At 45.2% G+C, this 25,121-nt stretch overlaps 1 protein-coding gene across 2 annotated transcripts in view; it reads right to left on the reverse strand.

The window, feature by feature from the left end:
• The window catches only part of ttyh2 (tweety family member 2), a 60,774-nt gene that overhangs the window by 13,546 nt on the left and 22,107 nt on the right, over positions 1–25,121 (reverse strand). For both annotated transcript variants that reach the window (XM_084343202.1, XM_084343203.1), the window contains exons 3-6: positions 22,791–22,902; positions 11,492–11,712; positions 7,634–7,729; positions 711–783 (exon numbers count right to left, since the gene is read on the reverse strand). In XM_084343202.1, the coding sequence (XP_084199328.1) occupies positions 711–783; positions 7,634–7,729; positions 11,492–11,712; positions 22,791–22,902 (502 nt within the window). The remainder of the gene's footprint in view (positions 1–710; positions 784–7,633; positions 7,730–11,491; positions 11,713–22,790; positions 22,903–25,121) is intronic.

The raw sequence follows: 25,121 nt of genomic DNA on the forward strand, positions 1-25,121 counted from the left end.
AACACTGTAATTATTCACCGATTCAGCATGATAGGTTTTAAAAGCTGTAATTTGATTCCTGGTGTCATAATCCTTGACTTTGAATGAAAGGTATTCAGGCTCGTGTAATGACGCTGAAGGTGTAGATTTGGGATTGTGTTTCTCTTTCGTCGGCCTATTTTCGGTGGCGTTTGACGGCTGAGATCAGACGCGAGCGACGCGACAGAAAGACAAACCGAGTGAGAATGAGCTTTTTTAGAAGACACCGCAGCACTCGTGCACATTTTACTGAGAGTAATTTAAATTTAGGATGAAATTTAATTAAAGCAGGAGAGGCTGGATAGACCCTTGATTAGCAGCCATGCAGCTGATACGTACAGTCATTTTGATTAGAGGATGCAAATGCAACAAATCGCAGCTCAATCCTAAATTAACATCCACGTGTCTCTGAGACTGACGGTCGTTTCCCTTCCTCTTGTATTAACCACCTACAGATTTCACACAAATGCAGATATATGAACATAAGCACAACTGCAGCGTTGTATAATCATCTCTTCCCCCCTCACGCGGCGAAAGACATTTTTCAAGTGCAGCGCGCGTGTAGTTAAAGCAATTTATCACCACTGTCAGGCGTGACAGGAATTGATTACAGGCCAGTTTACACAAGTTTATATTGGGGGGTAAAGCAGCCGGCGAGGGAAGGCTGGAGGGGGGAAAGCGAAGCAGCTCACCACAGCGGTGGCCAGGTCGGCTCCCAGAGACGTCCAGCTCAGGACCAGCGTCAGCACTCCGAACACCATCATCCTGCAGGGACACAACACAAAGCAACAGCGAGGTCACAGAGCAGAAATCATCGAGTCCAACGCAGATTAAGTGAAGCCTCAGTGACCAGGATGTGAAGCCAAATAAACTAAAGCCTATTGAAGCAGAATCTTTAATGATCGTTTGCACAAAATGCCAGTTTTCTATATAATGTTGCTTTATTTTTGGGTGAAGATTTGACCGACACATCATCACCTGAAGTTGTGTTTGTGTCCGACACAGTCAGCCACTAAATGCTCCACTGTTCACTGGCTAGGTGCTAACATGCTAATCTGGCAACTGGTGCTGAGCAGGTTGAAAAATAAACAACACAACAAAAATACAAGAAGACACACACACGGTAAAATACCATCAAATCATGAAAACATTTTAAATACTAGAATTTAAAACAGTTATATGTAAATTAAATGTTATACTGTCAGTGTGAACATCAGTTCCTATAACTTCCTTTTCAAAACCTGGCGCCTACATTACCCACAATGCAACAGGGTAAATACAACACTGAGTGACATCACTGAAGAGGAATTTATGAGATGACATGCGGCTTCCTCTGGAGCCACAAAAGGCTTCATACTACTTGTTTCACATAAGCAGTAGGTCTCCCAGAGACCTGTAAACACACTTTAATGTGTAAAAACTGGCGGAGTTTCCCTTTAAGCCTCGTCTACTGCCAAAAAAAGACGGTAATTAGAGCCGTGAGAGTGAACTGAAGCAGTAAACTGCAAGCTAATGGACGCGTTTGGGTTTGGGTGTCACATACAAACACGAGTGTCGTCTTTTTAAACATGCAGGACACAATCTGTAACAGAGATGACAAATGTTAGCAGCGTCCTGGACTAATTTTCCTAACAGCCTCTGCCTTTGAGAGGAAACGAGGTGAGCCCCGAGGCCCGGCAGCGGATGATCTCATTGGCCTGTCATCTACACAGAGAGTCAGAGGTCATGTTTGCTTCTGTGGGAGTCGATCCTGCAGTTTTTAATGTACAGCTGCAGCTTTATGAACCGAGGAACATCATCAGCACGTGGGCTCAGCTGGCCTACATTCGATTACAGCCCCCCGGGTGGATGGCTGCTCCCTGCGCCCACGGGGATGTAAAACATGTTGTTTTACAGTGGGGTCCCTCCCCGATGATCTCACGTCACCGCTGCCCGTCTGTGTGTACGTACAGTAAGACGGAAGATCAATACGCATTAATGGACGAACACCGGTCCCGTCAGAGATCAGCTCTCGTCAGCTGGAATCATCTCCAGAAAATCCAATCAGCTGCGTTGTGGCGCTTTCCTGATATTTCACTTCCAGCGTGTCACTTTTGTTTAAACAAAACTTGGATATGCACGTCCATCTTTTCACGCTCTCCAGCTCCCTCTGCTAATCCGATTCAAGCAGATACTAAACCCCCGAACACTCGACTCACAAGCCGCTACTTGACAGGACTCAGTCCTTCTTTATCTTTATTTCCCCAGTTGTTTACTCTCTCTCGTTGCCCTCACCTCTTTCTCTCCTATCTTTTCTCCGCCTCCCTCTTTATCAGTTTATCGTTCCTGTCGTCCGTCTCCTTCCTCCACTCAGACACAGAGTCCTGACGAGCCCTGACACTGAGCGAGGAGACAGAAGAGCAAGGCTTCACTGACTCCTCATCTTGATTTAGAGATGGAAAGCAAAACTTGCTCTTCCATCTTCCTGGTTTTAACGTGGTTTACTACAGAAATGTCTGAATGCATCTGTATATTGTTACGTGGAAAGTCAATCAGGGTATTTTCTGACCCTGAATGTTTCTGCAATTTACAGAGAAACCTGGAATCTTTATTGGAAAAGTTGGAGGGCGCCACATGGCACAAAATACTAATCATTATAATGTAGCTTTAACTCATTTTGTGTTTCTATCGCTTGTATGTTTGCATGCGTCTGTGCACACACACATATAAAAGTCTACGGTGCCCAAAAACAAATCTGACAGATCACAAGATGATCAAAGAGATAGAGAAAGAAATCTGTGCAACAAAAGTCTGTTTATTCTGACTTTTCTCTTTCTTATTCTCTTTATGTTTGTTTCTCGTCAAATACTGAATAAACTTCATCTCATTAAGCTTCAAAATTCTTCCAAAGAAAACAAACTGAGCAGGAAAAATCCCTCCTCGGTTTGACTGGTCACAGCTTATGTCCACACCGAGGCTGCGACGAGAGGCCCCGGCACACACGGCTTTGTTCGAAAAGGTCACGAGCAGGAACCATCGGGCTTGTGTGTCTGCCGGGGCAGCGAAGTTTGTTGTGATACTGGCCTGCATGAGCTTCTTTTAACTATGACTCCGGATGACCGGGGCAAACGGAGGAGAAATGCCCTCTCTCGTCCAAGCCAAACAAAGACCGTGTTCAGTTTCGTGCTCTGGTGCACAGCAGGGATTCGCTGAGCTACACGGCAGAGCAGGAAATCGAGTGTAAACTTGATGCAAAGTACATCAAGTGAAAGAGTCGCAGAGGCCAACGAGCACCCGCGAAGGACGAGGTCGAGTCACTCCGAATTAAATCAGCGAGGAACGGAAATCTCTCGCTGTAATCTGCGGTTATATCCGCTCTAAACAAAGCGTTAAGAGAGTGATGGCTCGATACGACATCATACAAACCGCACTCATAACGTAGGTGTCAATTAAAACTGATTAAAAACGAAAGTGAGATCCTCGGAGCAGAAACTGCAGGAGACATGAGAACGAGCTGCTGACGCCAAATCAGCTTGTCACAATAATAACACTGTAATCTCAAGTTCTTATTTTAGGCATCGCAGGGTGAACTGAAGACAAACACAACACACATCATGTGTTTACGTGTCTGGAACGAATCAGCAACAACTTCCTGACAGATTGAGCTTTTCTTAACTATCAAGACAAACACTATCACGAGACACGTGGACTCTCTCAGCAGCAGAACCAGTCGTTGTTTGTGCAACTGGCCCAAAACAAAAAGGACTAAATGTACCGATCAGCCACGACCTTTAAACCACCGACTTCACATTGTGCAGCCAGAACAGCTCTGACCTGTCGGGCCATGGTCACAAGACTTCTGGGGTCGATCCTTTGGGTCCGTGGATCGGACTTGTTCCAGCGCGTCCCACAGACGCTCGATCACATTAGGATCTGGGGAATTTGGCGGCCAGGTCAACGCCTGACCTTGTTGTGCTCCTCCAGCCATTCCTGAGCAGTTTTTGTCAGGTCGGTTGTCCTGCTGGCTCGGGGCCGCCTTCGTCATGAGGGGGTGCACTTGGTCCACAGCGGTGTTTGGAAGGTTTCCAAGCAGAAGATTGCATCAAAGCAAGAAGATCAATGTTTCTCACATCACCTGTCAGTGGTTTTAACGCTGTGGCTGATCGGTGTACTGGGGGAGTTATCACATCCTTGTAATATCTATGAGTGTTGTGCAATAGCTGCATTTTTAATAAATCATCAAACAACCGGCATCTCATCTGCAGCTTCTTCAAATAAACAATCTTCTGTGACCTTATTTGCAGCTTTTCAACTTACTTCTCCGGCTGACTGGATGAATGTTAAGGAGCTGTGTCATCTCCACACTTCCTGTGTCGGAAGGTTAATTTCTATTGTGTATATGCAGAACTTCAACGGGCCTGGTGCACTTCAATGTGGCCACGAACACAAACACACATACATGAGGACTAGGTCGAGACCTTCTTTGAGACCGGGGTTCTCATCCTGAGCCCGATGAGGTTTAGGGCAACAAACCCACTTTAGTCAAGGCTCAGGGAGATCGGTTACGTGTTAATAAAGCAAACATGAACCAATCAGTGTCCTCTGAGGAACCACTGGCAGCTGGAGAGCTTCGGCCGGGGTTAACGCCCCTCTTCGCCTCCTCGAAGAAAATTAAAATGTCCTTCAATACGGCGCGCTGAGACCGATTTGCAGGTCACAGAGGAGACGAGGAGGCACAACACAAAGAAGTGAGAGGAGCACATGGTGTCGACCAGTGGGACTCAGCATGATGCTGCTATAGAGAGTGTATGTGGTTGTTACAGGAGAGTGAACTGAAGCGACGGCTTTTCTTGATAGAAAAGATATTTTCGCTCGTCTCCGGACTGACTGGCTCTGCTGGAAGCGCTCTGATGGTGATAGGCAGATGGTTCGTCCAATCACCTGCCAAGTACTTTTTGAGAGTGCCTGCCATTGTGGCGAAGCTCAAAACTGAAAATCAGCATTATATAAATCTCTATGTCTAGACTCCTCTCGACCTTTAATCAGTTCATTCATCTGTATTCAAGCTGTAAGAGCCTTCCTGCATTAATCTCTGTACTTCTATTTGATCCACAATCTCAACTATACAGGTGGGAAACTAGTTGCTGAAGTCAGCTGCCGTTTTCTCGGCTTATTAATCAGTTTATTCTTGTTCTTCCTGCAGGCGGTTAATACATATTTATTCTTCTTCCTTACAAAAGCTGTGATTTTGTTCCATTATTATTTCAAAACCCACTCAATTACATGGTTGGTTTAGATGAGAGTCCTTCTCGGTGTATTCCCTCGCGTAGGACAGCTTTTATTATTCCTGCCTTCCATCTTTTACCTTCTCTGCACGAGGGGAACATGTAATCTTGCATCCATGAACGTTGGAAAACAGGCCTGTGCTCTGTCCACGGTGCATCATGACATTTTAAGGTTCAGTTCACCCAACAGATGCCGCGTTGTGCTCCGACGTGCCAGCTTCTGAGATCCCTGCCGCCTCGATACGACGGAGGTGGACGGGAAATGTGTTTGTTGAGGTGGTGAAAAATTGAGCAGCAAACATGAAACAGGAAGAAAATCCAAAATAAAAATCAGCTCACAGCGATGTCTATGGATATCTCTCGCTCTCGCTCGCATGTGGGCGTTTCTTCCCGTCAGAGCTGTTACCGCCTGTCATGCTAACACCCAGCCAGTTATAAGCACCAGGAAGAGTCGGCAGGCCCCCAGAGTGTAATCTGCTCCCGAAAGCCTCCAACCACTTCCACTCTGCTGGAAGAGAGCACGCCTTGGGAGCGCAGACACTCTTGACACTGACTCATCTTGTGTGTGCAGAGGGGTGGGAGGATGAAGCAGGAGGCAGAGGGGGAGGGTTTGTGGTTTAGTAGGGCAAGTTTAGAGCATCTCACACCCTCAGCTGACTGATCGAGAGCGACAGAGTGACGCTCGCTGGGTGAATGGAGGCGCGGGTGGATTTCATGCCCCGTGAAAAGCTCCTTTACAGTCGGAAAAGGAAAAATAAATAAATAAATAAAAATCACATTCCAGTGGAGATGGAAGAACTTAAGCTATAAATACTGTGAGGAGATTAAAGGGAAGCGGAGGCGCCGCGTGGATACAGTAACCACTAAACATACAGTGAAGTGTGTGCGTGCAACATATCATCACCTGTTATATAATCGCTCAGTGTGACATGAATCATGATGTGTGGGAGTGTTTTCATGCCATAATTCTGTCATCACAACAACAACAACAACAACAACAACAACAACAACAACATGTTTTAATTGAAAAATCTTCTGTTTAAAAGGGCCAATGCACAAAACATCATTGTGAGTAGGTGGTAGTTACGAGGGGTGTAATGATACATCGACCCGGATCGATATATCGATTTAATGATCAACGATCCGATAGCATCGATGCAAACTTTCATACAAATGTAAGGTAACTATTGTGTTGACTGGGGCGTATGTTTCTTGATAACTGACCGTGACCTATAAAACAAAGTGTTAGCATATCATATCACTGCTTCCTGCCCACATGTGATGTTCGGTTATGTTTTAATAAACCCCACGTGTGCTTTTATTCCTCTCTGTATCCTGCCCTCTTGTCACTCATAAAAGGTAGTCAGTAAAATATTGATATGAAAAAAGGGGCCTAAAAATACAAAGCTGAATAATTGATGACGTGCCACACAAAGGCCGCGATACTCAGCACGCTGCGTCTGTTACTGAATGTAATTCATGTCTACAACCAGTTAAAGCAGGTCAAGTGTTACACTGGAATAACAATCATCAGGAAGTGATGCTGTCGATAACATCAAATGGCCTCGCTCCCATCTCTCCACGGCTCTCCGATCCAATTTGTCGAGCAAAGCTATCGAGACGTTAACGCTCTCGACCGCGGGCGATGCTGAAAGGCAAACAGCGAGAGGACTATCAGGGCAGTGTTTGTGCAAGGCCCTGATCCGATAACTTCGCCGCCTCGTTCCCCCGACGGGAGGAGGAACAACTCCTGCCTCCAGCTCCCTCCGTCGACACCAGTTCAAACTAATTCTCAATGAAAACACTAAATGTATAATATCTGTTGTTCCTGTTCTTATAAAAGATTCATCTAAGCACAGCAGGAATTGTGTTGCACCTCGTAAATAAGAAATGATCTTCATCAGGACAATAAGATGTGGACGGACGAGTGTTTAACAGCAGCATTAATGGTAGAAACACCAACCAGCCTCTCAGATCTTTAATATAAATGGAGACAGAAAAGGAAGAAAACATGAGTTTGTTCTGGTTTTATAAGAACGTACGAGGATTAATCTAGTGTTTGATTTGTGGGCAACACGCAGCTTCAGTAACATCTGGACTGAAGCAGCTGCAGCAGCACCAATGTGACAAAGAAGAAAATTAATTTTGTTTCCACGTTGTCTCACAGTTAGCGGTGATTTATTTAATCTGCTAATCTCCCGATCCACCCCTCACTCTCAGGCATCCCGCCCTTCCTTCCTGCTGTTCAGGACAGAAAATCACACATAAAAAGCAACAAATGGAACAGATTTCCTCTAAAAACAAAAAAACCCGTCCTCGTCTCTGTGACTTGGATCGCGTGTTGGACTCACGTGGTGAGCAGCCAGCGAGACTGCTTGGCCAACCCCAGACAGGCCAGCAGGCAGATGATCAGGTCCACGATGAGGAGCACCAGGTAGGTGAGCCACCTGTGGAGACAGACGGAGACACAGCATTTTGTTAAATATCACATGTGTGTTGTTGGTGCAGTGACGCCGTTCAGCTAAACCTCTAAATGAAATATGTGTCTAAGTGAAACATGAGACCCTTCATCTCTCTCTCTCTCTCGGTTGCCTACTGATGAAGAAACGTCCAGGATCTTCCCTCCCCGACTGGTGTGAACCTTTGGTCCTGTAATCAAATGATCTTGAACCTTCAGGGTCGTGACAACTATGTGACGCTTCCCTTTTCCTGCCCCTTGATCCCGTCACACCTTCAGTCACACCTGTGTGTCTGAATGTGTTTGTGATGTTTCATGTTGATGCCTTTATCTCCCTTTTGTTGGTCCCTTTTCTTTAGCGTTACCTGGCTGACTCTATCTAAACGCTTCACCAGACTTCAATAAAGCTCACACCATCGCAGCGAAATCCTAAACTGGACTTTGATGATTTGCTTCAACACTTCACAGGCCTGTGGACGGTTTCTTGAAGTTGTTTTAATGCTGCCGGGCTGTGGATTTCTTTGTGAAGGGCTCGGGTCGGATTTCTTTTTTCCGTTGCGGTCCAAAGGATTTGACTTCATGCGGCACGTTCAGAAAGCCGAGAGCAACAGCAGCTGACGTCGGTTTAGAAATGGAGTCCGCTAACATCAGCGAACGACCGGCTTCCAGCACAACAAGGACGTCCCACAGTGTCGTGTGAAAAATATGTTATCAAAAAGGTTTAATAAAGACAATTTCAAGCAATTAAATGTAATAATGACACAGGGGAAACAAGTGGGAGGTCAGAACCAGACGGGGAGAGTGTCCCACTCATGTTCACCTCAGTGGACACTATGTGCACGAGCCGTCCTCTGAGGTGTGTGTCGGTGCTCCTGTCCAGCGTCGCCCTCTGCAGCGATGCCATCTGCTACTGAGCAGCGGTCAGTCTGCGACCGGCCCGTCCAGATGGTGAATAATGAATGGACTCGGATCCATATGGCTGATAGCTGCATGCTGTGAACACTTGGAGGGGGGAGGGGCAGTTTTCTCACCTTCTCAGTCTGATCGATCGATCTCTCGTCAGAGTCACTTTATTCCTTCTGATATCAGCTCCATTCATCTTCCTCTGCACTCATCACTCCCACATCACACTCACTCTGCAGCCTTTATTTTCTTTTTAATTATTTCTGTTATTTATCATCTCTGCCTCTGTCAGTCTGCAGCATCCTTCCCACATCTCCTTCAGCTCTCACGCTCTCCTCCATCTTCCTCTTTTTATCCTCTTTTTATCCTCCTCCTCCTCTTTTTCTCTCCCTCAACGCCACCGGCTCTCTGCTGTTTCTTCCTCGTTTCATCTCTCCCTCTCTTGGCAGCGTACAGGACAAGAGGCTGGGGCATCAACATGCACACGGAGGCTCTCGGGTGACACCGCCGCCGTGTTCGTCCGTCGCTGTCTTAATCCAATTAGAGTCGAACTCAACGCTGCACAGAATCACGTCGGGACGGCGAGCTGCGTTAGAAAAGTACACGTCCTGGAGAAACTGTGCAGGACAGCTCTGTGTTTATGAACTGATATTGATTTATCGTTCAGTGACGAGGAGGAGACGCCGCAAACAAAGCTTCGTCCCCGTCACACCTGTCGTCCTGTCCCGCACCTCGAAAATACATCACATAAATTACATTATCTCCATCTGGATCTCTGAGAAGTGTTTGCCAACCTCGGCCTTGAACGTCAGGTTGAAGAACGACCTGTTCCTCCACTCAAAGTAGCTTCTTTTAGAAAGATGATAAATTTCACCTGTCTGCAGCTAAACCCCAAAGTAGCACTATGATGTAATCACAGCAACCCCCGAAAAATGAGACGAAGCATCTGTCCGACCAGATGAAATGCTCTTGTTTAAGTGCGGATGTCATGCAGAACGTTTCTCCCACCTGAGAAACTTTAGACCCAAGTTCTGTTTTTTGGAAAAACACAAGCGATACAACTAAACAGTGACGTGTGAAACCAGAAGAGATGAGATAAAATAATCGACAGTCCAGGAGAAGCTGCTCAAAATCCTACAAAACATCCACTTGAACGGCGCGTCCTTCACTTTTCCATCTGACAGAAAATATCAAAGCAGCGGTGTGACTTGTGCCGTGAAAGCAAATGCACAGTAATCCTTATATCAGCCTGAATTACTGCCTCGCCTCTGCACACAGACGACTTTCTGTTCCTGAGCCGTGGCGTCGAATACCGGGCCAGAACACTTTTGCAGAATGTTTTGCTGTCGGACCTTTTTAGATATCAAATGTCATCACCTCGTCATTTTGTCCTATTAGACAATGTAAGTTACTTCAGCTCCGACCTCTTTCCTGGGTTTTTAGTGTATGATAATAATATTATTACTTTTTCACTTTCTCTTTATATCAATATATTTTTGTTTTGCTTGTTCTGTTTCACATTTTCTATCTATATCTCAGTCGCTGTTGTTATTTTCCCTCCGCCTGCGACTCTGACTGTCTCTGCTGAGGGATTAATAAAGTCTTAACTTATCTTTAAAGAAATTCCCTCAAGGTATTCTTGAGATATGGCGTTCACAAGAAGGGGACGGACGAGTGGACGGACGACAAGACGCCATTCATGCATCTTGCCGTGGCTGTTGCCGGTGCAGAGTGCACTCCTTAACGACCTGAGCAGCGTCTGAACGTTCGGTACGACGGGAGGATCAGAGTAAGTCTGTCTGCTGCCTTTAAAGAGGAACGTGGGACGATGAACGTCGTGCTGCGTTCTTGTGATTCAGTTAATTAACATGACAAACAACCGCCAGCTCGAAGAGTAAACAAAGGAGTCGAGGATGAGAACACTGAAGACAGACAGCGAACTTTAACACGGCGACATCAGCCGAGTCAAAAACACACACACACAAACGATTCATTGTGTTTCTGAGCAGTGATAATGAGTCCATCAACACAACACAGTGTGTGTCTGCTGTCTGCTGCCTGCTCTGTTAGCGAGGAGCGATGTGGGGTATTGAATTATCGGCAGAGCAGCGGAGTCACGTTACGGATCAATACGAACACATCAGCGCGCTCATGAGCAGAAGTACTCATCGAGCCCACACAAGGGCCGAGGAGCTGGCTGTGGGCCGAGACGATGAGAGTTTAATGGTAATGGCTGTTAACAGAGTGTAGCTGTCCTCGTTGTTTGTGCAGTTAAAGCGCTGATGTAACGATTGCTTGTTATTTCATAGGATTCTATTTTAAAAGGTCCCGGAGATCCAGACTTCGTCTCCTCATAAGTGGATGATACACCACATGCAAACCGTGTTCCTCCACTAAATATCATGTGATGTATTGAGGTCATAACGTGCAAAACGTAACTACCTTGCACATGAATTATCTATTCAGCCGCATGTTCGGCACTGATTGCAGCCATGAAGGAGACATGATATGATAAGCTTAAACGTGTCCTGCGTCTCTGAGAAGCCAACGACGTCTGTTTTTACTTTGAGTCGCACATGAGCGTAGACGTGACATCCACCTCCCCTCATGCTTCGACGTCTTCTACCGGATATATCGGCACAAACGTGGTATTCATGAAACTCCTCTGTACTGATTTGCATTTTGGAAATGCACACTCAAATTTTTGCCTCCCACTAAAACTGTGGGTGAACTGTATCCTTTAAAATATTCATGACAACAGTAAACAACATGGAAAATTATGAAGCAAATCTACATCCTGAGCCTGAGTTTTCTCTTCACCTGCACGAGCCCGACACGTGCATCTCACCTGTAGTACTCGATGCTCGCCATTTGATCAGCGACGACTGCCAGGTCCACCTTCGCCTGCTCCCAGTCGGGCAAACCGAGCAGCTGCTTGATCACGTTGTCGGCCATCTGCTGCATGAACTGCAGGGTCTGCACGTAGTCGCCGCGGGTGGCGAAGATCTCGTCCAGCCTCGCGAGGTGCTGGTGCAGGCCGCTCTTCATGCTGCCCATGGTGCCCGTCACCTGGAGGGCACAAGAGGAGAGCAGGAGGTCAGACGAATGGTTCAACAGGGCTGAGTATCGAGCGTGATAGTGAGAGTTAGGGGTCGGGCTGATGGACGACGCCATCGACTACAAATCCCTGACCATCGTGACATTGTGATTCAAAAGGCTCCCCACCAGAGAACACAATTAAGCGGTGTGTCCTCTCAGAGTTGCCGTAGGGCGAGAGTTGTTGTTGTTTGTGATATGTGAGGAGAATGAAAAGTGTGTTGCTGCTCGGTGCACTAACATTACGTCTCCATGTCCGATCAGTGCTGAGGAAGCTGCTCAGTGGTGCCTGACACCAACAAAAGTTCGACCTCCAGGGTACAAACTCCTGGATCCTCGGCAATGTGGGGCCGAGTCAGCTAACTTCTAGTTCAGCCCTCTGCTAACTTTATTACAGATTAAATTATTTAATCGCGCAGCTTTTCTAGACTTTCCAGATGTTATCGCACCGAATGGATCAAATTATAATAGTGAAATGATGTACGACCCCCTCCTTTACAATGTAAGCTTATGGGAAACAGTATTTTTGGGAACCTGTGCATCACGTTACCACGTAAGTAATCCACTTTGTCAAAGAGATTGTTTTGACTTTACTCTGCTCGGCTTTGCATTAGTTTGGACTTTAAATTACATTATAATCAGGCGGATACATAATGAGTTGAAATTCAGCCCGACAGCACCATGAAAACATCAAACTTTTTATTTGTCCAAAACTCTGGTTTGTTGACAAATTACCTGCAGAAATAATGATCTTCCCACCTGCTAAACATCTCTGTGAGCATTGAGTGTCTACATTCAGCCTCACAGAGCTGCAAGCGTTGGTTGCTAGTAACGTCTCACTCTCGGTGATTGAGTAAGCAGTAAGTTTTCTAAAGCTGCCAGCAGTAAAATAACCCAGTTTAAAGAGATAATAATACTCCGCTTTACTAAAATAACAACGTTCTCCACAGACTTTTCTCAGAGCCGAGCAGAGCACAGTTTCCTGCTGCTGTGTGTGTGTGTGTGTGTGTGTGTGTGTGTGTGTGTGGGTGCCTGTGGTCAACTTTTTCTGAGAAAGTTTCCTAAGAAAAGTGGTCAAAGGTGAGATTAGCCTAAACATGAGGCCGGTCTGTGCTGCCAATCAGCGCTGCAGCACAGAGGGGGGGATAGTGTGGGAGAGCTGGAGCAGTGAGTGTGGGTGTCGGTGAAGAGGTCCAGTTTGAGTAAACAGCTCATCTTGGAAAACAGCCAAAACCAGACAGCCCCGAGGTGAAATAGTAGGCTTGCTGGTGTACTTTATTTTTACCCTGCGACTGCTGTTTGTCGGACTTCTTCCCGTATCGATACCTCGCTAACGAGGCCGATAGATCGTTGGCTTGTTTAGGCCACCAGCAGTCAGTGTGATCCTCTAAATGAAACAACAAACACAACTAAAGGCTCTGTCATTTATTTTGATAAATTTTTACCTTTCTGCCCAAATGCAGCGAGACCAGAATAAATCTGAGAAGAGAACATCTCCTGTGCAGGCTATACCCATTTCCTTGGATTTAATTACTCTGTGATTTGCTCGAAGGGGGAAGTTGTTTACAGGGAAATGGCATTCACAGAGACATTCTGCTATTTGATAATTAAAAAGGGTAATAAATGCTTTTCATTCAGCTCTGGGTACTTGGCATTCAGAGGAGAGGAAAACTCATATTGTTGCTGTGTTTGTCAGGGACAGGGGGTTTGCTGAAGCTGAGACGAGGAGAGGTTGGGTGGAAGTAATTAGTCGGGTTTGCATTCAGCAGACGGCTGCAAACGGGCTGCGAGTCGACAGCCACTGAGCCAGGCACGGTTGTGTTTTGCATCAGCATGCTAACATGCTCACATTGACATTTTTTTATCTTGGATGTGCATGTATACTTGCATTTTTAGCATTTAATGAACCAGGCTCACTCTCTAAATTTAGTCTGTTAGCATGCTAACATTTAACATAGTTGAAGTTCATGGAAATTTGACCTGATAATAGCGAAGGGAAGCCGATGCGGAGGGGACTTAAACCTGCACATTTTTTTCTATCGGGCACTGGTTGCAAAAAGAAGTCTGGTTGTATGTAAGCTTATGAGAAAATGACACCACTTCCCACTTGATTATTTACCTCAGCGAACAGTTTCCTAATGAGTTTCTGGTCTCAATCTGTAGTTTCAGGCCTTCGTCACTGCAGCATGATGTTGATTCAGTGAATTACAGTCCCATTTAGAGGAAGATAGACGATAAAGCACAACATGCCAAGACAAGACATGACAAGTTCTCAGGTTCTCAGTCAGATCCAATCAGATGCAGGCGTATCAATGCATATCCTCCCCAGCTCCACCCTCTCATCCACTTCTGGCTCCACAAAAACAAGATAGTTGTTGGACACAAAGCCAAATATGAGGTTTCAAAAACTGCAAACCAGAAACAAGCACTATTTATTGTACAGTCTACGATTCCTTAGGGAACTTCACTTAATCTTTATATCAATATATTTTTTGTTTCGCTTGTTCTGTTTCACATTTTCTATCTATATCTCAGTCACTGTTGTTCTTTTCCCTCTGCCTGTGACTCTATCTACTATCTGTATCAAAGTGTTCAGGATATTTCACTCATAACAAACCCCATGATGGCGGTAAAAGTCACCCGAGTCATCAGAAATTCATCCTCTGGAGATCATGAGCATGTGTGCACCAAATTTAATGGAGTTTCATCAAGTCGTTAGGAAGTTTTCACTCTGGGCCGAAGTGCTGACGCAACCAACGCGCCGACATTGCCCGTCCCCAGGAGCCACGCTGCCTAGCCTGGCTAAAAATATCCATCCATACATCCATTATCCATACCCGCTGATCCTCGAGGGTTACACTGACATTTACAGGCAATTTAGAGTCTGAGGCAGGCAGAACATGCAAACTGCTTAACGCTGCACTATGCACATATGTTTTACAGATGATCAACAGCAATATATATTAAAAAACCCATTTATGTTTATTGTTTATAGCTACTGGAGACTTTGAAGATTCCCTCCAGGGACCCGAGTGGCGGTACCATAAACGAATGGACTTAAAGCAACATATGGACGGTTCCAGTTATCTCTGAGTCTGGCTCACGTTTTAATACAAAACTTCTTTGCCTTCAGAATTATTTAAAAGATGTTATAATCCCGTTACGATCCAACACAAAGAGGCTTTAATATCTTAACTGAAATAAGAGAACCACGCTGAGGCAGCCAGTGTGATCACAGTCACAGGCCCGCGGTTCTCTGTAGTTTGTTATCTGATCGCTCATCAGAACCGCTGCCTCGTCAGACGGAGCAGATGAAATCGCAGATGAGAAACGAAGGGATGCATCTGATCGTTGCCTCCTGTGTGAGCATCTTATCTAAGACGCCCGGGGAGACAGCCAATCCAGCTAATCTCTCCTTCGTCTTGGTCTGATCCTCACCGCGTAAGTGATCCTCACCGATCAAGAAGATACGATTCCCAGTCCCAGTCTTTCAGGTCTTTATCTCAGTCTGATGGTTTCAGGGCATGGAGATGCACTCTCTGTCTCCTATCTTTCTAAACAAACAACTCACACAGTGTGAGTGTGTTTGGTGCAAAGCTTTTCCTACTGTGGGATATTCACTTCTGAACACCGGAGGGCAAACATCAAACAAAAGACCCTAAGAAATCACGATAAATTACATAACTGTGACAAATGACAAGTGGCCTCGGGCCGACAAAATGACAATGTGCTGTCAAATATACAAATGAGTTTCTGGCTCCAGGAGAAGGAAGAAAATATAGATCAGTGAGTTTTAGTTTAAGGTTCATTAGTCTCACATGTTATTCTCCACATTGATTCTACAATCAAATGATTAACTCTGATCTCCAGTTACAGACGAACTGTATTTATAATTTGTTCCTTCACAAAGGCTTCAGATCAAACCTGTCATTTCAAATAACTACGTACCTGCATCATACATGGAAAACAAGTGTTTTACCATTAATATTACTGAATAATTAAAATCAGACCATTAATCTCCTCCTCACCCGAGTCTGCCTGTTGGTTGGTCAGGTGCTTGGTTGGTTGGTTAAATGGTTTAATGAGTTAATGGTTGGTTGGCTGGTTAGTTTGTTGGTTGGTTTGTTGGTTAAATGGTTGGTTAGCTGGTTAGTTTGTTAGTTAAATGGTTGATTGGTTAAATGGTTTAATGAGTTAATGGTTGGTTGGCTGGTTAGTTTGTTGGTTGGTTTGTTGGTTAAATGGTTGGTTAGCTGGTTAGTTTGTTAGTTAAATGGTTGATTGGTTAAATGGTTTAATGAGTTAATGGTTGGTTAGCTGGTTAGTTTGTTAGTTAAATGGTTTAATGGTTGATTGTTGGTTTGTTGGTTGGTGGTGTCGGCTGGTTGGCTGCTTTGTTACCAAGATCACACAACAACTACAGAACAGATTTCCACGAAACTTGGATGGAGGATGGATCTCGGCCCAGAGTAGACCTCATTAACCTTTGGTGCACATCTGTATAAAGGCACAGTTTTTCTCATTTTCTTTAATATTGCAATAACGTGTTTTCTGCATTTTTCTGCATTTCTCAGGGTATCAGGCGTATTCAGGTGGCTGGTATCTATGAGTGAGTAAAATCTGATGCAGATCTGGGCTTGAATTATGGTCTGTTTCAAATTTAAAGTGATACAGGGCCATCGAGTTTGATATTGGATTAGTCTTGACTGAATTTAAAGGGACTGTTGGGCCTTGTTGGAGGTATGCGCTCTACTGAGTCCCATTCATTCCCATCTTAGTCCTATTATAGCAAAATCTGGATTCCACATACGTTCTGTGCTGTGTCGTCCTTGTGTTTTACAATACCACCTCTCAGGCTTCACAGAATACAAATCACTGTCCTTCGCTGGAACTGGATCTCTGTGTTTCAGCCTGCCGGGCCTGGTACTCAGCCTCAGAGGAAGTGATGCTTTGACGTGACTCTGGGGTCACAAAACAGACAGAAAGCAGAGCATCCATTTGGGAGTGGAAACAAAAACTGCCTGCCAAAGTTAGTATCCACCAGAGCCAGACTTGGAGTCTGTTCGACAGTTTGCAAATGAGCACACAGCTCTCAGTCCACGGCAGCCACTGATCTCTCAATCGATTAAATAATTTGTGTTTTAATTCAGCTGCTGAGTAAAACATCCCAAGAATCATTTTCTCTATATTCTCTCCTCATCCTGTAATTGCGTGATAAGTGACAACCAATGAGTGTATTTGCTCAAAGAAAAACAAAGGTTAAGATTGCCTGAACCTTTCTCTCATGCTCTGACGCTGCTCTCGCTGTCTCTGCCTGATAGTGGAGAGAGTTTCTGCAATTAAAATTGAATGTGGGAGCTAGAGCATGAAATGGTACATGGGTCTGGAGTGCCTCGGCAGCTCAGTCACCCCAAAGCTCAGCAGAGCATCTCTTTAAAAATATATTCCTTCCAACCTCCTCTTATCCTCTCAGATACTTGATGACCGCAGAGCTTTCAGGCGGTTGTCCTGCAGTCGGACTCGCAGGTGTTTATGGGTGTGTTTGTGAAATACTGAGCAGACATTAAATCAAGACATTTGGAAAAGCCCAATTGGCCCACACGGCGAAGACTTTAGACCGAAGGGAAGGAAGTGGGATTGTCACACTCGAAGTGGTTTGCTGTAAGTACCGCTACACACAACCAGATGACAGCAGATCCAACGACTCTATGAATGCTTGTGGTTTATTTCCTCTGAGAGCAGGAGTTCACACAGAGGTGGAGTGGAAAGTGGTTTGGCTTCAGAGTTGACCTCTGGCCCAGCGTGAGTACTTTCCCCTCCACTATACAAGGCTGCCAATCCGGCCACGTGAGAATGTGGAAGTCAGCATTAATGTCCAGCAGTGGAGATCTTTACATCTGCACCCAGGACAGGCAGCTGCTGATTGAGTACTTTCTGTTTGCACAACAGTTGAAGAAAAGATCGAATCTCTTTCGTAACAAATTCCTCTCAATCAGTCAATTTCCCATTTTTATCCGTATCAGTTTCATCGTAAACAGACTTCACATTCACCCGTTCATACACTGATGGCAGCGGCTGGTACGCAGTGTGCCAACCTGCTCATTCGGAGCGATACAGCACTTCCCATCCAAACGTCTCACGATGTTTCAGTCCACATGCACTCACACACAGTAATGGTTCAACCATCAGGAACAATTTGACTTTAACGTGTCGCTGAGCAATCCTGGGATCGTACCACCGACCCCCAGATCCCCCGTGGTATCCCAACGCACTGTATCAACTTTTTACTCAATTAATACCAAGGTGTTCCCAGGCCAGATTGGACATATGAACTCTTCAGCGTCTTCAGTGAACAACCAGTTGGACCTACCGAGAATAACTCCACACCTCAACCACTGAAAATGGTTCCTCTCAATGTAAAGGAAATGTGGTTGTACTGTCGAACTACTCAATGATTTAAAATTTGCTAGTTCTGGTTTAGTGACATAAATACGTATCCACCTTATTCCTTCGCCTCCGTGATAACTTGCGCATCCAGCCACGAAACCACAACTAGCATTTTCATGGTAACAGGACGCCAACCCTCATTCTTAGAGCGATCATAGGGCGTACGTTTCATTCATAAAGCAAATTTATCGAGTGAATACGACCAACAATATTATTTCTGCATGGCACACTTGGATAATGCTTCATAAGCACCGGAAGTATCACCCATACCCGTTTCTCCAGTGACCTCCCCATGAAACTTGTGGATATATAAATAACTGTATACATGTGCTATGATAGTCTAGCATTAAGGATCTACCAACTTTACTTTTGTTACGCAACCCTGTGCTGTTTAATTACCAATAATTACTAGTTACCTTGTATCCACAATCTAAATCTCTTGGTCACCACCCACAGCTTACAGGAGGAGATATAATTAAAGCACAATTCAGTCTGATTACGTATAAAACATCCATCTAGAGTTGTGGAGACCAACGCTGGCCTAGAAATAAAAACCTATGCTGCAGGTAACTACAGTAACTCCAGTTAACCCCTCGCAGTGACCATAAATCCGTCTTTACTGCTCAGACTGCACTGATCTCTCCGCCGAGCTCACGCTCTGTGTACTCAACTCTCCTCAGAAATAATGATTTTCTGGACAAAAGCCAGGGTCAGGCTGTGAACAGGCATGTGCACACACACACACACACAGCATGGTGGCTCGGTGGTTAGCACCGACACCTCACAGCCAGAAGGTCTGAACTCTACTTGGGCCGAGTCGGACTCTCAGAGCAGATCTCCTCGTCTATCTTTCGACCTCTCCCCAAATGACAAAAATGAGTGCGTTCAATACGATTCCCTCATGTTATGAGTACCTTATTATTGTGTATTAGTACAAAAGGGTATTATGCGAATGCTGTGGAAATGTGCATGTTTGTAATTATGTAGCGGGCCAACATCCAACACCGTCTTTGAGCTCCGGCCAAATGTGCTCAGTGACTGACCCAGACATGGACCCGGTCCACTGGGTGACTGCTGGCTGCCAAAACTCTCACACAACACCCATCTCCAAACAATAGAGTTATTATTAGTGCGGCTAAATACTTCAAATGTCACATCACTCCCATTACAGCACAGCATCCAAAGTGTTAGCCTCGAGTTTGGCCGGGTCCCAGATCTTCTGCACCTCCGTTTGAAAGCCTCCAGATCGAAAGCTCACTGGGTTTGTAAGTGTTTTGTTTTAATTCACATTCTCAGCATCAGCGAGGCGTTTCAGTGTGAGCGTGTGTGTTCATAAACACATCATAAGCATATACTCTAGACTGTAGCTAATCAAGGTAGCTGAGAAAAAAGCATCCGCTGATAATGAGTCTAACTCTCTTCCTTTCCTCTCTTATAGACTGAGTCTTTAGAGGCGAACTCACTTATAAACTCTCTTGGAGCCGGGCTAAAAGGCATTTGTGAGGTCCAAACAGCAGTGAGGCCTTCATTGTCAGCGATTTCAATACGGATTTCAATCCTGACTCTGCCAATCAGACGGGCTAGCACTGCTCCTTGTTCTTCCCCCGTCAAATGGCTTTGTCTCCCGGGCTCATGGTTGATTAGGTGGGGGGAGACTGGGAACTGTGTGTGGCACACTGGGCTCTTTGTCCTGCTCAAGAACTGGACTCCTTAACAGTCTGTAGCTGCGTGCAATGAACTCACTCATGCACACACACACACACACAAGCAGGCGAGTGCACTCACACATGCGAGATGCTAAAATAAAAAGCCACCATGTCCAATTGTGTGTCCGTTCACACGAGTTCACACATCCCCGAGGAAAAACACTGACGAGCTTTCACATGAGCTTTATGTTGATGATTTCTCTGCTCTTCTTCTGAGTGCTTTACAGGAATAACAGCAGGCAATCGGTGAGCGATTAATACTATCAGAGATGTATCTACCACTGTTCATAACGCAGTACAAGCTTAACATGCGGGACATGAAGTAAATCAAAAAGGCTGACATGTTAGCGGTTAATGCACGTCACGTGAGAACTAATCCCAACTGACGCTCTACGGCAGCTCCGCTGACCTTCCAGCACCAGTAATCAGAACTCTTACATGTTTCCAGCTTAAATTATTTATAATCAATCACAGCCAATCAGCTCAGAACTGCTCTGCATTAAAGTCTGAGTCCGCTCTCCTTCATCATCAGCGAGGAGAAGAAGTGCCAGCAGAGCTGCAGCGAGCGAGCTGAGGGCTCGATACCCTCTCAGCACAGAGTTTATTACTGAGGCCATGTCAAGTCGCCACGCTAAGTGGCTCACATACCACCACATTAATCTCCATTAACACAGATGGAGGCCTAATCCCCCTCTCCTCCACACAAAGTCACCGCGGGTCTCCGCCTGACCCGACATCACCGTGAGAGCGCCGCCGGTCGCACTCTGCCGCGGCAGCGACGCTTGGCTGAGGCTACAGACAACAGAGGCCTGACGACGTGCTCGCCACAGGCTCAAAATGACCACTAGTCAGTCTGTACGAGTCTCTAGTCAGTCTGCACGAGTCTCTAGTCAATCTGTACAAGTCTCTAGTCAATCTGTACAAGTCTCAAGTCTTAAAACAAGTCTCTAGTCAGTCTGTACAAGTCTCAAGACTTAAAACAAGTCTCAAGTCACTCTGTACGAGTCTCTAGTCAGTCTGTAGTCTCAAGTCAATCTGTACAAGTCTCTAGTCAATCTGTACAAGTCTCAAGACTTAAAACAAGTCTCAAGTCAATCTGTACAAGTCTCAAGTCTTAAAACAGGTCTCTAGTCAGTCTGTACGAGTCTACAGTCAGTCTGTACAAGTCTCTAGTCAATCTGAACAAGTCTCAAGTCAGTCTGTACAAGTCTCTAGTCTTAAATCAAGTCTCAAGTCAATCTGTACAAGTCTCTAGTCTTAAATCAAGTCTCAAGTCAATCTGTACAAGTGTCAAGTCTTAAGTCAAGTCTCAAGTCAATCTGTACAAGTCTCAAGTCAATCTGTACAAGTCTCTAGTCTTAAATCAAGTCTCAAGTCAATCTGTACAAGTGTCAAGTCTTAAATCAAGTCTCAAGTCAATCTGTACAAGTCTAATGTCTTAAATCAAATCTCAAGTCAGTCTGTACGAGTCTCTAGTCAATCTGTACAAGTCTCAATTCAATCTGTACTCTCAAGTCAATCTGTACAATTCTTGAGTCAATCTGTACAAGTCTCAAGTCTTAAATCAAGTCTCAAGTCTTAAATCAAGTCTCAAATCAATCTGTACAAGTCTTAAATTAATCTACTGTGGTCTGTAGTCTCAAGTTAGTCTCTACAAGTCTTAAGGCAAGTAACAAGTAAGAGTTGAATCGAGTCTCATGTCAGTCTGTCCAGTCAATGTAACAAGTCTCAAGTGAACTCTCGAGTCAATCTAAAGAGGTCAATACACACAAGTCTGCAGTCAATCTGTTCAAGTTTCAAGTTAAATCTCAAATTAATAAACACAAGTCTCAAGTCGAGTTTCAAGTCAAGTCTGAGGACAACCTGAACAAGTCTCAAGTCTAACGTCAAGTCTTTTTACACACATCCTGAGCCAAGTCTCATGTCGACTTGAACAAGTCTTAAATCTGGTGTCAAGTCAACTAACACACATCTGAAGCCGACTCCCAAGTCAATCTACACAAGTCTCCTGTTGACTGTCAGGTCAGTTTACACGTGTCGAGGCCGTCACGTGTTTACAGGTCTCGTCAGAGTCTCGGGGGCAAGTCTTCATGATTCAGGTCTTTCTGGTCATCAGGATGTCACGCTGTCAACTGTGTGCTTGGTCCACAGTCAAACTCAAGTCCGGCCGCCTGGACGACGGCACAATCCCCAGATTGCCGAGCCGATCAGTGAAGTACTTTCACGGATGTCGTCAGGTACTTTTTACTTTTTAAAAAACACAGAGGCAGGGAAAAAAAACTAGAGGCAGAAAAATGTCAAACTGCTTTAACTTCTCTGCGTTTGACTCGTGACTAAACGGAGGAAGAACGCCTTGTCATTAGTGTGAAGCAGCGAGACGGCGTGATGAGCGTCTCTACGATGGGAAGTGAGGCAGATAAAAATAGAAAGAAGGATCACGCACACTAACTGAGCTAAAGCGAGCGCAAGAAGAGACACCAGACGACTCTTTGTTGCTGCCGAGGCCACGGCGGCTGGGAGACGGTGCAGCAGGGAGGAGGGAGAGTGTGTGTTTGTGTGTGTGTGTTTGTGTGTCAGTTGTCTGTTTGGGAGCAAAAGAGGTTTGTGTGCGGAGAGGCTGTCAATTTGTGTAACGGCGGTAAGAAGCCATAAAAAGACCATAAAAAACATTTAAAGGCATACCAAATTGAGTCCTCTGGGCTTTCCTCTCCTCTTCAGTGTGTGTGAACACATCACAGCCCCAGCTGTCTGAAGCCTTCACTCAGACATGTTTGTTTCTAGCTAAGATCAGGTCTCTCATCTACAAAGCGTCTCATGAAATAGCAAAAAAAAAAAAAACGAACTGGATTTTTTCTGTTTGACCCAAAAACTGATGCATGAGGTCTGTGTTTCACCTACCAGACTGTCCACACCGCCCAGTGTGTGATTGGCGTTGTACAGGGAGTAGGTCAACTGGTACACGCCGTCATTGGTCTCACTGTTGCCGTAGAAACCCACACCTACTGCGACGCTGCAGAGAGAAGAGGCATGGAGGGGGGGGGGGGGGGACAGGGACACGACAGGTAAGCCTTTGTTAAATTAATGAGAGCAGCAGAGTACAACAGCAAACGGTGCTTGGCATGTAAATCCCGCTTGTCCGAGGCGACGTCCTCTCCAATCTCCGAATTCAAAGTTTCAGCCTCTAAAGCCGCAGTTTGAACCTTTTCCCTGAATTTAAAACTTAAAACTGAGGATTTCCTTGGTGCTCTTAAACGTCGTGGCATCCTGCGGCAGACGTCTCCAACCTGTAATGAGTGCTGGCACAGCAGACGGCAGCACCTACACAAACATTTTTATGAATATTTCATATGTTTTTTTCAACCCGGGCATTTGGACATTATCATAAAGCGGTATCATCAATTTTTGTTTTTTTTTCTCTTCACCATGCCAGGAATAAAATACAAAAAAGTAACGAGGCACTTTGGGACAATCCCTGCAGCGAGGCAGAAAATGCTAGTTTGTCTATTCAATAGTTAATTGGGACGGTAAACACAGTCATCCAGACGCGGTGAGTGACGGCGGGCTGCAGAGGCTGAGCTGCCATGTGTGCGTCTTGGGGAACGTTTTGGAGACTTCACAGACAATTAAGGTTGTGGGAGAGATAAAATTAGACTCATTCAGCGTTTGTGCTTCTTCCATAAAATGTTTTTTTTGTGCTGCACATTTGTCTAACAGATGCCCGACACGGCAACAAAAGACAAAGACAACAGGAGAAACACATAAAGAGAAGCACTGACTGAGACTTAAAATCTGTGTGCAGCAAACCAAACCTGATCGACACCTGAAGAGCCGAATGTTTCACTGCAGCCGGCAGAACAAATACTCTGAATCTATCGAGCACTGAAGCTGCAAGAAGACTGTTTGGATTTCTGTGCTCATCTCTGTCAACAACCAGAAATGATACAAAACAGTGTTTTAGGATAATGTGTGTGTGCACAACCTGAGAACAACCCAAAAAAAACCCACTTCTGCATATTCAGTCATCCAAGGACTTCATTTGTTCAGCTGGAGCATCAGCACAAACACAATAATCGCATCATAAACTCACTCTTAAGTAGTCTGAGCTTCCTTTGTCCCCACAGCGCTGCAGCATTGTGCCGCCGTACGACGAGATTGGAAAGTAGCTGCGACTCTACACAAAGCCCACAAGTGGATAAAACGTAGGAACACAATGTCGAGGAAAAGTCTCTTGCGAAGACAATCACCGAATCCCATTTACATTTCTTTTACCTCCAGACCTTATTTTCAAGTCAGAACAGAGTTACAAGGAGATAAAACAACCCTTCACTTCACAGCTCGTCGTCATCAGTTGGTGTTTGTCCAACATGCCGTCTTCAGCTGTGGTGATTTCTCGTGCTTTACCTTTGCAGTGGTTCTGTTACAATGACGTTTGCCCAGTCGCCAGGATAGATAGTAAGAAATTAACGTTTCTGCAAAACCACAGATACCGAGGTCGACATTTGTACCAAACGTGGCATATCACGTTCACATTATGCGTTATTAGCTGACTTTCACATCCGGAGGTGGTGCCGTTATTACAGCCAACGAGGCCGAGCACAGTTCGAGTCACATCAGCGGACATTTTTAAGGACACCTGGGGACATTTCTATGTCTGGTTTGTGTTTGTGTGGCGTCAGCCCGTCTCCATCAATGCTTGACCAAGTGAAACGTAAAGTTGCAACAGATAGAAACCATTAGTTTGAATCTATCAGTGGTTTTGCAGAAACGTACTTAGCTAGCATTTATTCTGGTGATCAGGTTGGATAGAAAAGCTCACAGTTTGTTCACAACTCCATCATCCATTAAAAAAAGAAAACTGTTCATTACCTGGCGCCTGTTAGCAGCCCGTGCTCCCACCCTGCCAGTCTGTAGTGATGCAAGAGGAGCGGTACCAAGTCCAGTAACTTAGCTGAGACATTAGCAAAATAGTAGTGATTGTTTTATGCTTAACACGTCACCCGACCCCCTCCGTCCCAACAAGAACCGAGACAACTTACACCCAGATGCAAAAGTGCAAAACAAAGCGTTAGAGGTTGTTGGGATTAGACCAACGATGTCCATGTTAGATAGGAGCTCCTGCTAGTGAGAAGAACTGAAGGTCACAGGTCACACAGGTAAACATATTAACAATCCCAGTGCAGTAAAACACCAGCGTGTCCCGCTGCGTTACACTAAATGAAGAATTCCTGA

This window comes from Pagrus pagrus (genome assembly GCF_965226575.1).
Source record: "Pagrus pagrus genome assembly, chromosome: 21".
NCBI lineage: Eukaryota > Metazoa > Chordata > Actinopteri > Spariformes > Sparidae > Pagrus > Pagrus pagrus.